The following is a 13,412-nucleotide window of genomic DNA, read 5'->3' on the forward strand; positions in this document are numbered from 1 at the left end:
ATCCTTATTGACTTTAATTTTTTCCTGGAGTGATTGGCGTTTGGGACAAAGATCTTATGTGCAAAACTGAGTTGTCATAGAGTTAAATCTTTTATGCCGCCTTAGTGCCACCTATTGGTGATACACTATAAAAGTTTACAGCACAGAGTGAAAAAAAAGGCAGAGTTGATGTGTACCAGCATAGGTGCAGATTTCAGTGGGGACGCAGGGCACACGTTCCCCTCAGTATTTAGTCCACCCCAAATATAAACATGAAAATAGCAGAGGACTTTGACTTTGACAAAATTAATGATATTTACACCTTAAATTGATATATAAAAGACAAAAAATAGTGCATAAAAGCCAACAGAATGCAGAAAATTAAGTGTTTAAACCCATACCCTTATGCATCTGCCATATAGATTTGCAGTCATTGAGGACGTATCATTCATTTAAAAACAAACACTCCTTTGCAAGTAACAGTATGTTTTCTGATTTTATACTATCAACTAGATTAGATTGTCGGCTGCAATAGGAGTCTACATACTGTTGAGTTAATTTAATTTACTAAATCACAATGCGTAGCTATCAATTTTTTAATTTCTGCAGAGTAGCTTCGGTAAATACTTTAGCAGTACTTCAGAATACCACTTGTGCTATAGTATTTGAGTAAACATAAATTACTTTCCACGCTGCACGCGGGGGACCTTTTATTTTGAAGGACAGTTTCTCGAACCGGAAGTGCCTGTCCGTTGACCCAGAATTGGTTTCCGTTGGTGTCATGTTGGAAGGATTGTGAATTTCGTGCTCAATTTTCCCACATAGTTGGAAAACAACAAGGACTATAATTTTTGAAATAGTCTTTATTTAAACACAGGAGTGCACGCGAGCTGCTCGGTGAGTTTAAAAAAACAGAATAAACAGGAAAGGGGACGTTCGTGCGCTGTTAGCTAGCTAGCTGACATTTGTAAGGGTGTCAAATGTCCGCGACAACAGCGGCTGTAAACAAGAAAGCTCAACATCTTTGCTAGTGGAACCAACACACGGCGTTGTTTCACTGAAATACGAACAGTCACCGGAAAATACTAGCCTTTAAAACGAATTGTTGGCTCACTTCATGTGTCTGCGCTTGCCATTATTGTTGATGCCATTTCAGTTAGCTCTTAGCATTAAGCTAGCAATGATATGCCGCGAGCCTCTGGTTTCTCGCCAAATGCCTGGTTTACGCTGAGTTTGACATGTTTACTCCTGTGTCAGATGTGACTCTGGCAGCCGTCGACCATGAGTAACAGCCACCCTCTGCGTCCACTGGCCTCCGTGTCGGAGATCGACCACATTCACCTGTTGTCGGAGCAGCTGGGAGCCCTGGTTCTTGGTGAGGAGTACAGCGATGTTACCTTCATCGTGGAGGGAAAGCGGTTCCCGGCTCATCGGGTCATCCTGGCAGCTCGCTGTCACTACTTCAGGTAGGTGGAAATGTCCAAACCAACTGTTCCTGTCACTTGTGTTACTTATGTGATTCCTATACGATATTAGCCAAGCCCATTCTTATAAACCGTGTCATAATGGAGAGATGTTAGTTTTGTAATCCATCTTATCCTGCCTTTCAGAGTTACTGCACTTTATTTACCGTTGTGTACTTCAGATGCGCCTCATCATTCAGTTGGCACAGATATATGTTTTTTTTTTTTACATTACAGTGACTTGTTTCTTGTGCATTCATGCCCTTTGAGTGTTTTTACTGAGTATATGCTCCTTACTTGCCCTCCAGGGATGAAATTGAAGTTAAAACACATCTTGACAAACTACAACCCCAAATGTTAAGACTATAACACTCAATCAAAGTGTTGTTTGATTTTGACCATAAATGTATTGTTTAGGCCATTTTCAAACACAGATGCCAAACATTTACTTGTTCCACCTTCTTAGTTGTACATTTCCTTTATCTTGTGACACTTGGGTGGATAATTATGGACTTTTGACCATAATAAAAAGGTCTAGGATTCCCATAATACATTTTAGATAACACAAGCTAAGGTCAACATGCATTGTTTCAAATTTTGATTGATTATATTTTGGTCCTGTGGGCTGCATATTTCTATATTTTCCCACCAAAGCTTCCTTCCACAGCAACAATGAAATTAATCACATTTTGTGGCATATTAAAAAAGTAGTATTCAACAATATTTGTGCTTTGTGTACACAAGGAGCATTTAATGCTACATATACACATGATTTACACAATCTCTGTACCCTGCCAGTTTTTATTATTCAGTATGCTTGTCAGAATGCTTTGGCATATGTTTGTGAGACTGCTGGCTGCTGTTTAAGACAATCTAAAACTTGTAAGAGATGTCATTTCTGGAACTTTTGCAAAGAAAGTTAGTAAGAAAACGTATGGGCTCTGAAAGTGAAAATTAACACTCAATCTTTTTGCTTCTTCTGAAGGGCCCTTCTGTACGGTGGGATGAAAGAGTCTCAGCCCCAGGCAGAGGTTTGTTTAGAGGAGACTCGAGCTGAGGCCTTCTCGATGCTGCTAAACTACCTGTACACAGGCCGGGCCAGCCTCAGCTCTGCCCGGGAAGAGGTGCTGCTGGACTTTCTGGGCCTGGCTCACCGCTACGGACTCCAGCCGCTAGAAGACTCCACCTCTGAGTTCCTCCGCACCATCCTGCACACCAACAATGTCTGTCTGGTTTTTGACGTGGCCAGTCTGTACTCTCTGAGCGCGCTTAGCGCAGCCTGCTGTGCCTATATGGACAGACATGGACCTGAAGTGTTGAATTCTGACGGCTTCCTCATGCTTTCCAAGGTAGGATTACAGAATGGTGTATGAAGAGTTATAATCAGTATTACATGTGGTGCATTTTAACATCAGAGAAACCTTAATTTCTGTATACACAGCCAAATATGGTTTGAAATGTTAGAATAATCTCATGTGCCTTTGGTAGTACATAAATCTGATATACCTCTAGTAGCAGTTAAGTGATTTCTACGGTACCGTGCAACAGAGATCGGCATTTAAAAAAGGTGAGTTTGGAACAACAGGCTTTTAGGGACACAGAAAATATTACTTGATGTAACCTGAGCTAAGATAATGGTACAGAAACAGTCCCATAAACTTTATATACTCAGATAAAGATATTTTTCTGCTGTGTTCATCTGCTATTGCGCTGAGTTGATCTTGATTTTGAATTTTATCAGTTTGTCAATTGTCACAGAGCTTGTAAAACATAACAGATTCTTACCTCAAATTGTCTGAGTGTGAGGTAATGTTTTAAAAGTCTGGTCAATGGTAAAAAACAAACAAAAAAAACCCAACATGATGTGAAATGCATGAAAACAAGCAAACACTCATAACCAAAAGCTTTAATCTAACATGTTGGGAATTTCTGACTTAAACAGTTGTTAAATTAAAGTACGTGTGTTTGCAGAATGCTCTGCTTACTGTGGTCCGGCGGGACTCGTTTGCTGCCAGTGAGAAGGAGATCTTCCAGGCCTTGAGCCGTTGGTGCCGACAGCATGAAGATGGGACTGACACCCAGGAAGTGATGTCAGCAGTACGGCTGCCACTCATGACTCTGACAGAAATGCTAAACGTGGTACGACCGTCCGGCCTGCTGAGCCCAGACGACCTGCTGGACGCCATCAAGACCCGCTCTGAGAGCCGCAACATGGACCTTAACTACCGTGGCATGCTCAGTCAGTTCTCTCACTTCTCTATCTGCTTGCTGTTGTTATCACTATTATGAATCACATCAGATGTTGAATCAGACATTTTATGGAGTTTATTTTTTATCTATGTATTTATTTGCACATACATTTCTTCGTCTCGGGTTTCAGTCCCAGAGGAGAACATTGCCACCATGAAGCATGGAGCTCAGGTAGTAAAAGGGGAGCTGAAGTCAGCGCTGCTGGATGGAGATACCCAGAACTACGACCTGGACCATGGTTTCTCCAGACATCCCATCGAGGAGGATGGTAGGGCCGGGATCCAGGTCAAACTCGGCCAGTCGTCCATCATCAACCACATCCGGTTACTGCTGTGGGACAGAGACAGTCGGTAAGACTGGCTTATTTCACCCTGATAAAAAATAAAGAAGGTTACAGGCTAGCAAAGCAGGGTTTAAATTTTTACTTTAGACGTATGTTGTATAATTCCCCATTTTTTATTGAGTATTTAGTGCGTACTCAAGCTCAATTTATTGCTAAAGTAGGTGATGGACTAAGCTTATATCTAGTTCTGCTGACTCCAACAAACTGTGTTGGCAAGATGATAAAAAGGCTGTGTGTATTTGTAACAGTATTTTTCTTTTGTTGTTTCAAAATAAAAAAGCCTTGCCAGTTAAGAAATAAAAATCACTGTACAAAACACTGTAAAAAAATATCGGTGACAGACAGAACCCATTTTTGGGACTCCTTTTAGACTTTCTTGTATCCAGGAGATATTCGTATCTACTTGTATTTTTAACATGTAATTCTAGTTATTCTGGTACATTTCTTAAATGTGTTTTTAGTTTTTGTTTTTTAGTGAACCTCATAATCCTGACTTATTTCATGACAAAGTGAGTCTGTTATGATTTCAACTGTCATTCTTGATTATGTCAGGTCCTACTCCTACTACATCGAGGTATCTATGGATGAGCTGGACTGGGTTCGTGTTGTGGACCATTCAAAGTACCTCTGTCGCTCTTGGCAGAATCTGTTCTTCACACCACGAGTTTGCAGGTAAACAAAACCCTTTGACTCCTGGTTCAGTTACATAAACACATCTCTTTGCTTGAGCTGCTGTAAAAAGGCTGAGTTTGTTGCATGTCATGTATGTTCACTCTGCCTATTTTCAAGAAACCAGGGCTCATAAACAAGAGACAGGTGTACTTATAAGTAGTTGAAACTCTTTTGGTTTTATGCCATCTTGCCAGGCTGGAGGTCTTGGTGGCAGGACAAGTAAAAAAGAAATCACTGTAATTTTTGCCAAGCACGAAAGACTTGTCTGTGCTCTTTGCTGTAATTTGCCTTCACCTGGTGTACATAACAATTACAGTGTGTTTTGAGGTTGTTGCCTGTAGTTGATTTGGATTATACTCTCAATGTTTACAAACCACACTGATATTTGCTTGGCACAGGACAGAGAATCATGCTGTCACAGTATCACAGTACAGTATTTTGGTGCCTCCTGAGTTTGGACAACCTTGTTTTCACCTTGTTTGACATATCAAGGTGAAGTTGGAGATACTCCAGATTTGAGATAATGTGTTGTGGGCATGTCTTGTTTGAGATAACAGTGTGTAAACATCCAAACGGATGTTAGAAGACATGACTCATGCTTGTCCTCAAGAATGCAATAATGGTGCTGTACCATTGTACTAACAGAGGCAACCAACAAACCAATATTCCACTTCCAAAGAATTATGTTAAATTCTTTTTTAATTTCTTTACCTTAAAAGTATAGTCCTACAATAAATCCTGCCTTAATAATGTTTTTTTTTTTGTTTCAGGTACATTCGCATTGTGGGAACACACAACACAGTCAACAAGGTCTTCCATCTCGTGGCCTTTGAATGTATGTTCACCAACCACTCATTTACTCTGGAGAACGGACTTTTGGGTAAGTTCAAGAAATGAACATTGTGTCTTCATTACATATGTAATCTGAAATGTTTCTTATAGGCTTGCCACGGTAGTCAGTGATACCAGTGTTACACAGTGATTACATAACTTGCCCTGTGACCCCACCGTTGTTAATAATCATTCGAATGATTATGAACTGAAAGTGTCTGCTCTCTATAGCAGCAGCAGAGAGCTGGAGTCAGAAAGTTTTTACTTTTCATGTAACCAAGTAAGAGGCGTTGACCTAAAGACGATGACAGAGGATTTTGTGTCATCTTGTTCTCTTGTTTTGTCGACATATTTTTGATGAACATGAGCAATAGTACTGATCTCATTAACAACAAACACATTGCATTTCCTGTGACTACCTTACAATAAAACTTGAATGTTTTTAATGTGAAGCTGCAGCAGTAGGAAGGTTTTGGTTTGTATTAGTTAATATAGCACTCTAGAGATATTAAGCACCGCTGAAAAATATCTTTTCCTGTAAAATGGTTACACCAGTGTTGTCATGAGTTTATTAACCAGTGGGGGAAATGTCCCCAGTGCAGCATTCTTAGTTTAGTAATAATTTCCTTTTACTGTAATGGTTTCAAACATTCAGGTTACATCATGTGTCGTGAATTTCATCCTTGCTTCACTGAGTCGATTTTAGTGTGTGTAATTTGGGAGATGAAGCCCTTCCTAAGTTTATCTGGTTCAGGATAAATGCAGACAGCTAAATCCCTTTAATGCAAACACAAAGAACAAAAAAGTGCAGATTGTAGAAACATAAGTCTATAACTGTGTGCCTAATGTTTGCAGTGCCCAGTGAGAATGTGGCAACCATCGCATCGTGTGCCAGTGTAATCGAGGGTGTGAGCCGCAGCAGAAATGCCTTGCTCAACGGCGACACGCGCAACTACGACTGGGACTCCGGCTACACCTGCCATCAACTGGGTTCTGGAGCAATCGTCATCCAGCTGGCTCAGCCCTACTCCATTGGATCCTTGAGGTAGATCATAATAACAAGAAAAATGATATATTTTTTATATTATTATTTTTCTGTAGGTAGCATTATTGTGAACTTTTTGGCTGTTTTTTATTGTGAAAATGTGGTATTGTGTCCAACTCTGAAATAGCATTAAGATCTTGTGATTGCAGTTTTAAAACACAACTGAAGGAAAGTTGAGCTTAAAACAAGTATTATTGTTTCTTATTGTTCCCTATTATTTCCTTAACTTCATGTACCGGTTCAGGCTGCTGCTGTGGGACTGCGACGAGCGCTCCTACAGTTATTATATTGAAGTCTCGACCAACCAGCAACAGTGGACGAAGGTGGTAGACCGCACCAGGGTGGCGTGTCGGTGAGTCTCCCATTTCCTCCTTTATCACCTCTTTTACCACACTGTTGCTTTTTTCTGTTACTTGCACCACTTCATCACAGGTCTAATGTGCCAAACCTGGGATGTAGACGTGTTGAATAACTGATACTAAATACGTTAAAGACTAAAGGCTGTGAGGAACATGTTTCAGCTGAAGACAATACATTATTGATCAAGGCTCTGAGGTTACAGCAGTTTTGGCACCAAATTGCTCATTATTTCAGTGTGTTAACAGTTTGTTTAGAATTGCATCTTTAGGTCAGTGGTTCCCAAATTGTACAGGCACAGGGTCCAGAGTTCTCCTGAGTCATTTGTTCAAAGTCCACACTTTTGATAAAATACTACAATTTCAGTTTAATTTCACAAAATGTAAATAACACACTGGCTCAGAACCCATAGAAATTAAACATATTGGAAGAATAAACACAACCAGCACTTAAAAATAAAAGCTCTGTGCTGAAAATTCACCGTACCTCAAAGTAAAGTGTGTTTTTTGCAAAGTTTACAAATTCTCCAGTTACTTGTGGTCTATTCAGAGTGGACCTTTAACCCACTTTTGGACCGCTACCCACCAGTTGGGAACCACTGCTTTAGGGCATAGTGTCTAAACGTAACCCGTTACAAACAGTATATTTTGTCCTGTGCACAAAGTTTTTACATTTTTGTCATAATACCTAATATTGTTAATTTATAATGAATCTGTTTTTTTGTATAATACCATCCCACTGAGCCTTGAACTTTAAAACAACAGGAACACATACTCTCGTGAAAGTCTGTCTAATCATAAAAGAACATTGAGCTTTGTTTTCCTCACTAAGAAAAGAGCAAGCTTATCTAAAAAATTACCTCTTTCAGGGTGCAGCATAAAAAAAACATCTGGTCATATTCCAGCTAACATTGATTAAATCTTCATTTCTGGCAGATGTACAGTTAAATAGCTGTTGCTCTTGTAGAATGTAGGCTAAATTTCAAGCTTTAAGGACCAGAAATGTCATACTTCTTGACAAAGAGTTAACAAACATTTCCTATAAAATGTAGAATAATGAAGGCCCTGTCAGAGACACATAATCATAACAAACACAGATTTTGTAAACCTATGCAAACTGAGATACAGTCTCAATGTTTCATATTTAGCTTTTGATGTTCTTTACCGCCCTCTTACAGATCATGGCAGACACTGAAGTTTGATAAGCAGCCTGCTTCCTTCATCCGGATTGTTGGGACTCACAACACTGCTAATGAGGTGAAAACACAGTTGGTCATAAGGCCTCTTTCTGGTTCTTTTTCAATTTTATAAGAAGCACAAAATCCTACTTTTTAAAAACAAAATCTGTGTTAACGACGAGTGTCAGGGGCGTTAGATCGAACTTCCATTGGCTCAGTCATCGTATTTTATTTGTCCAAAATCACTGGGTAGCTAAATTGATTTAATACAGGATACTCATAAAGAGGTGTGACTTGGATGTTAAATTACAGTACTGGTACTGTATACGTCAGTGTATTGCTTTACTCCCCTGACCATTGAGTGTTGGCAAGCTCTGCCAGTAAAAGAAAAAATCTTGCACTTTCTTGTACTATACTGTACTTGAGTATTTCTTTGTATTCTTCTTTATACTACTACTAAGCAATATTGTGGAGGTAAATATTGTACTTTTTAATTCACTAAATACACATAACTTTAGAAACTGGTTACTTTGCAGATTATGAATGCTGCAATAAATGATGATCTATCACTGATTGTAATTCAGTATGATAATACATATGAATCTAAAATACTTACTTGAGTACATTTTGAATGCAGGACTTGTAATAAAGTATTTTTACAATGTAGTATTAATACTTTTACTTAAGTAAAAGATCTGAATACTTCCTCCACCACTGGTAGGGCCCTCTTGGTAAATAAGTATTTTTTCGGGTTTAAAGGGACAGTTCAGATTTTTAAACTGGACTGTATGGGGTACTTATTTGTCGACAGTAGATGTCAGCCGGCACGCCTCCATTTTGCACAAGCAGGCTGGAGTCTCACATGGAAGATGAGCAATGTACTGCTGTGGAGAAGTCAGCAACAAAACATATCTTACTCACCTAAAATAAGACTATCAGTTAAAGTGTATGTTGTATTTAGATAATTTTCACCTTTCAGACAGTGACTTCCAGTGGGAAAATGAAGCTGTTGTATCCCCCTCTTCAAAGCCAGACTCCATTGAGAAAAACAGTCATTTAAGGCAGCTTAACACAGGAGCTGCTGGTCTACTGCGGCAGCCTCTAACAGTTGTTTTGTTTGTTTTATTGTGTGACTTTGGCAGTTAAAAGGGTTCGTTCAGATTCATTGAAGTCATACAATAACTCAAACTAACTGATCAAGGCAGCGATAAACCAGCAGCTCCCGTGTTCAGTGAGTTAAAATGACCGTTTTTCTTAATGGAGCCTGGTGGCTTTGACTCAGTTGCTTTTAAGTGGGACTGCTTTTGAATTTTTTTTTTTTTTTTAATATTGAAAAAGGGGGGCACCCAGTAGCTCAGTTGGTAAAGCAGTTACCCAGTGGCCCCATGTACAGAGTGTATGTCCACGCTGCAGCAGCTGCGGGTTCGATTCTGGCCTCAGCCCTTTGCCCGCCCTCCCAACTGATCTAGGATTTGATTAGAATTTACTTCTTCCATCTCCTTTTCGGACATGAAATACTTAGGTTGTTAACTTAATATATCCGATGGTCATTCTGGTGTTATTTTTCTTACTTTTATTTTTCTCCCATTTTATATGGCATGTTTGAAATAATCTAACAATCTAATACTTTTAGGTGACTAAAATACAACTTGTTGCTGACCCCCATCAACAGTAGTACATTGCTTAGCCACTGTTTTAGACTCCAGGCTGCTTTTGCAAACTGGGGGCATGCTGAGTAACATCTACTGTATGTAGTACACTGACATGTACCCCATACAACCCCACGTCAAAAAATCCAAGCTATCCCTTTAGAATCCATACTGATTTTCCATTAAATCCCTCATACTTTGTCAGTATGGCTGTGAAGTTGGCTCCTGATTTCATTCTAAGTGGTATTGAAAAGATCTTTAAAAGTCTTGAATTGAACTTGGAAATTCCTTGGGCACTCAGTAATATCATTCTGGTTTTATGTAATGAAGAATATTAGTACCTTAGTTTATTTTGTCTGGATATCACTATAACTTGTTAAACAAGATCAATTTTCAACCACAAGCACACGTACACAGTGTTGTATGTGGCGTTGATTTCTCCTGTCGTCGTCTGACTCTGATCTCTCCTCAGGTGTTCCACTGTGTTCACTTCGAGTGCCCGGCCCAGTTGGACACGGAGGTTAATGAAGGCAGCCCGGGCGTGGACTCCACTGATTCTGGGTCCACCTCACCGCAGCCACGACCCCAGCGACCTTCACGCACACACAGCCTAATGCCCTCCCAGCCCTCTTCCTCCTCCTCATCTTCCTCCCAGTCCCATCATTAAGCGCCCTTTCCCCCTCACCCCTTCAATGGAGGGCGTTGAGAGGAAGGGAGGCCTCAGAATGCCATTTTGCACAGCCTTCATCATCCAGACTGCACTGCTACAGCGCTGCTAAAGGCGATCGTGTCATTGTCATATCCCATGGTCCTCTGTCATAAGTGCAACATTTAAGACTGATAAATCTGTAGCAGCAGCGTTTAGGGCTTCAGTCTTCCCAGGTCGGAAACAGATGGTTAGGTATCACATCCACTGGCTCATACATTTTTGTGAAGGTACTTTTTAGCTACTAAGACTCAAGTTTTTTCCTTCAAAATCATCAAAGTGGAATCTTAACTTCTCCAAAGACGAGGCACACACACAAACACACTGATATGTGGTTATATTGTACCACCAAAGAGCAGTAAGACCAGTGTGGGGGGAGGGGGGGGGGGTTGCTATCTGAATTTTACGAGTTAATATTTCCAAAAGAGATGGATTTTATCCGCAAACAAGCTATTTTTTTAAGAAACTGTCTTAAAACAACACTGCTCACTTTTCATACCATCGAGCTAAATGAGTAGCAGTAAAGTATTTTTCAAATGTTTGGAATTAAATTCTACAAAGGTTTGCCAAAGTTGTGGAGCTAATGCATTCTGTGGCATTTGTATGCAACTTGCACTTAATCCAATTAAGCATTTGCATATTAAGTATTTGCTGATGAGTATTTGTTGACAGGATTTCACACCCAAAACCAAAATCCATGGTTCTTATGTGGTGTGACTTTTTGAAAGTTGAAATTCATACCTCAAGAAAAACCTCACTCAAACTGATCTTAGATTGAATTAAGTGTCTTAATTTTAAGCACTTGAATAGCTTAGCACAAACGATTGGGGAAATCAATTAGGTTGTGAAATTTGGGGCTAAGGGGCTTGGACCAAATTACGATATGCACTAGGGCTGCAGGGAAGAAGGTTTATATACAGTAGATACACGAGCAGCTGCTATTGGCACTTTATTTTACTCAAGTACACAGAAATAAAGGTTGCAGCTTGGGTCTTCTGACTGAAGAACAGTACTGGAGTGCTGGATTTGCTAACTTTCTGTTTGTTTGTGACATTAATTTAAACACTTCCTCGCTCTTAGTCAGGTTCGAGCTGTCTTTTGTGTGTTTTTGGAGGATTGTTTTTAAGCTATCAGTGCTGTGGTTCCTGTTTGTTTGTTGTTTTTTTTTGTTTTATTTTTGTCCTGGTGTTGCACTTTTGAGTTGTTTGTGTTGAAAAACTCCTTTTAAAAAGATCCTTTTATTTGATGTTAAATAACCTGAAATACCTAACGACCCTGGGTGACCCACCGATGTTTCTGTAAGCCTTCTTTAATCACCCCCATCTACATTTTAGAATAGCACCCTTAGTTGAATAGTTGGATAACGTCTTCCTTGATAACTAACGAGAACTGATATAGGGCTTTGTTCAGGTTACATTGTAATGTAGATAACACTCCCCACCCATCATCTACCTTTTATGTTTGTGTATAGTTTTACTTAATATATATATTAGTTTTGAATATTGACGTGGGATTGCATTTCACTGCCTCTTATTCAGTACATTGCCTGTCAAAATGTGATAATGGAAACAACTGACATTGTTTATTAATGCTCATGGCTGTGAGGGGTTATGCCTGTCTGCTTGCCTGACTCGCTGCTGTTGATCACAGTGGAGGTCTTTGATACAAGCAATACAGTAATCTCTATCTTCTGTTTAGTCTCGAGAGCCTCTGTTACAGAAGCAGTGATTGATCAGTCAACATGTATTCATCATGCTCAAGGCACTGATGCCCCGGCAGCTCTTTAGAAAATGTTGATGTGTAATGCTGCCTAAGGAGCTGTTTTACTGTCATGAAACATTTAAAATATCTAATTTTGAAGCTCTAATTGTATTTGTCTTGTTTCTGTTTGTGAAATGATTGCCTTCTTTGACCCGGACGGTAAGAACAGCAGCCAAGTGTTCTCAGCTTGAACAGTGGGACAGAAACAATGTAGAAAACCGAGAGGTGATGGAGAGCAAACCCATCTGAGCAGTGAAGTTTACCTGATAAACCGCTGAGCATTATATGGAAATTTTCACACTTTAGCTTCATGTACCTCTGTGGGTTCTGTCTCCAATATTATCACTGATCATGGACAGACTTGATACCAGTAATGTTAAGGACAATGTGGGAAACTGCCTCAGGGGGTGAAAAGCCTCCAGGTTTGTGGTAATTTGAGTAATTGCAAATTTGTTTGGTAATACCATATCCTCCACTAAAAGTGCAATGTACAAAATTTAAAAAAGGGGCCTTGAGGCATCACTTGCATTAACCTAATCTTGAGGCTCTGCCTGTAGAGGGGTCCTGGTATAAGATCTAGTTCTAAAGCCTTTATTATTTCACTTAATCTTGTGCTTACATGGCGCATTTTACTTTATTAAGTCACTGTTTTGATTTCCAGCTGCAGCAGGCAGATGTTTTTGGGGAGAAAACTCCAGTAAACCTGCTACATACTACCTTTCCAGCACCAAAAAGCACATGGATGAAGTCAGCGACTGTAGGTGAACGCAGTGAGGCATTGAGAAGCTATTGAGCCAGATATATCCTTGTGGAGTTGCTGGAGAACCAATGAACATTGGATTTGCATTCATTAGGTCGCCCCAAACATGACTGCCATGCAGTTTGTATTTATCCTATTTTCATACATTAAAATTAAGTCAGGCAGCTCTTTTCTAACATGCTTGCTGTATTAGAGTTTTAAGATGATATGCCATAGTTGTGCCTGTAGCTGGTTGCTAAGAAAAGTAAATTCATGCTGGTTTAATCACACTGGAACTACCACAAAGTAAGATGTACACAATACTATCATTGATCTTGGGTTTGAATTTCAGACCTGTGTGTAAAATGAGCATTTGTTGAACACATTTCAGTGTAACTTACATACTGTATCGCTAGAGGCTTCTTTTCATATAGGTGTGT

At 39.7% G+C, this 13,412-nt stretch overlaps 1 protein-coding gene across 1 annotated transcript; it reads left to right on the top strand.

Moving 5' to 3' along the window:
- The first annotated feature begins 702 nt into the window (after positions 1-702).
- btbd9 (BTB domain containing 9) lies at positions 703-12,339 on the top strand. Its single transcript, XM_042504075.2, has 11 exons — positions 703-876; positions 1,237-1,445; positions 2,428-2,791; positions 3,414-3,681; positions 3,823-4,042; positions 4,588-4,707; positions 5,478-5,587; positions 6,394-6,583; positions 6,828-6,935; positions 8,118-8,196; positions 10,239-12,339. Exons 2-11 carry the CDS (start codon positions 1,261-1,263, stop codon positions 10,431-10,433), a joined length of 1,839 nt encoding a protein of 612 aa, XP_042360009.1. The 5' UTR covers positions 703-876; positions 1,237-1,260; the 3' UTR covers positions 10,434-12,339.
- Positions 12,340-13,412: the final 1,073 nt, after the last annotated feature.

This window comes from Plectropomus leopardus, chromosome 16 (genome assembly GCF_026936395.1).
Source record: "Plectropomus leopardus strain MGB_pleo_1.0 chromosome 16, ASM2693639v1, whole genome shotgun sequence".
Lineage (NCBI taxonomy): Eukaryota > Metazoa > Chordata > Actinopteri > Perciformes > Serranidae > Plectropomus > Plectropomus leopardus.

Excerpts from the sequence above, each read along its gene's own strand:
- btbd9 (XM_042504075.2), top strand. The coding sequence starts at position 1,261 with ATGAGTAACAGCCACCCTCTGCGTCCACTGGCCTCCGTGTCGGAGATC. Across the intron at positions 4,043-4,587 it reads CTGTGGGACAGAGACAGTCG|GTCCTACTCCTACTACATCG; the intron begins GTAAGACTGGCT and ends TGATTATGTCAG. Across the intron at positions 6,936-8,117 it reads CGCACCAGGGTGGCGTGTCG|ATCATGGCAGACACTGAAGT; the intron begins GTGAGTCTCCCA and ends GCCCTCTTACAG.